The sequence below is a fragment of the Octopus bimaculoides genome, chromosome 21 (assembly GCF_001194135.2).
Source record: "Octopus bimaculoides isolate UCB-OBI-ISO-001 chromosome 21, ASM119413v2, whole genome shotgun sequence".
In the NCBI taxonomy this organism is placed as follows: Eukaryota; Metazoa; Mollusca; class Cephalopoda; order Octopoda; family Octopodidae; genus Octopus; species Octopus bimaculoides.
Window position 1 is genome coordinate 1,931,588 of NC_069001.1, and position 1,433 is coordinate 1,933,020.

A 1,433-nucleotide genomic window follows, 5' to 3' on the forward strand; every position below is an offset into this window, starting at 1 on the left:
TCTAAAATATCAAAGATATTTATGGGGTGTACAAAAAGGAAAATGGAAAAACCCCAAAACAGACAGTGATTTAAATTCTTACCAATCCTCAGAAAGACTGAAAAAAGGAAGATTTCACAAACAAATGAAAGTGGAAATTAAAACAGGTTTATTTTAATGATATTTTCTCTCTCCACCCACCTCATTTTTTGTTTTTGTGTCTATCTTTATCTGTTTTCTATGAGTTTTCCTTCTCAGATAACATATAAAGTACACAAAGAAAAACAGCAAAATTCCCATGATTTACAATACATTAGGAAGTGTTAAAGTGGATAATTATTACTGTTACTACAATCATTATTATTGAAGGCAGCAAGCTGGTAGGAGTGTTAGCATGCTGGACGAAAAGTTAAGCAGTATTTCGCCTGTCCCTATGTTCTGAGTTCAAATTCTCTAGAGGTCGACTTTGCCTTTCATCCTTTCGGGGTCGATAAATTAAGTACCAGTAACATTCCGAGTTCAAACCCTAGCAGGTTTGACTTTATCTTCCACCCTTTCAAAGACAATCAGATGAAGTACCAGTCGCATACTGGGGGTGAACGTAATCAACTTACCCCTCTGCCAAAATTGCTGGCCTTGTGTCGAAATTTGAAATCATTATTATAATTAGTATATTTTACATTCTGGGTTCGAATTCTGCTGAGGTCAAAGTCAAATTTGCTTTTCATGCTTTCAGGGGGTCGATGAAATAAGTACCAGACATATACTTGGGTCAATGTAATCAACTAGCCCCCCCCCTTCCCCCAATTTCAGGCCTTGTGCCAAAATTAGAAAGGAATGTAATTTATTGTTTATTTTCATTATATTAAACCTATTTACATGCAAAACCCCCACAACACACATACACACATTCTTTGTTTTGTCTTGTACCATCCATAACGCTTTCCTTAATGTAAACCATTTGTGATCAATAAAGAAATCATTATTATTATTATTATTATTATTGTTATTATGTTTTGTTTACCTGCCCCAGTGGTATTTTAGCTTTTATGAACTTGGCCACTTGATAAAAATATAGATAAAAAAAAATATATATATACATAAGTATTCAACTGAAATAAGTATATAATAATAATAATAATAATAATAATAATAATAATAATAAAGAGCACTCAGAGAGCACAAACCTCCGCCAAGGCAACACCAATGTCCTCCCAATGATTTAAAAATCTTCTCTGATTTCTAAAATGAGAATATCAGAAATAAACTCAACTGCTCTCACAAATGAGAATACTGAAAATGAACCACTTGGAAAACAGATACAGGGGTGGTGATGAGAAGGGCATCCAGTCATAGAAAAATCTGCCTCCTCAACAAATTATGTCCAACCCATGCCAGCATGGAAAAGTGGATGCAAAACCTTGATGATTTCTGTGGTGCCAATTTACAATAAA

The 1,433-nt window shown here is 33.9% G+C and overlaps 1 protein-coding gene across 7 annotated transcripts in view; it reads right to left on the reverse strand.

The window, feature by feature from the left end:
* Positions 1–1,433, reverse strand: part of LOC106877785 (multivesicular body subunit 12B) — an 84,706-nt gene that overhangs the window by 9,632 nt on the left and 73,641 nt on the right. For 2 of the 7 annotated variants that reach the window (XM_014926795.2, XM_052975363.1), the window contains exon 2: positions 1,004–1,041. The exons of the other annotated variants lie outside the window; for them this stretch is intronic. In XM_014926795.2, coding sequence (XP_014782281.2) covers positions 1,004–1,041 — 38 coding nt within the window. The remainder of the gene's footprint in view (positions 1–1,003; positions 1,042–1,433) is intronic. 7 annotated transcript variants of the gene reach the window in all.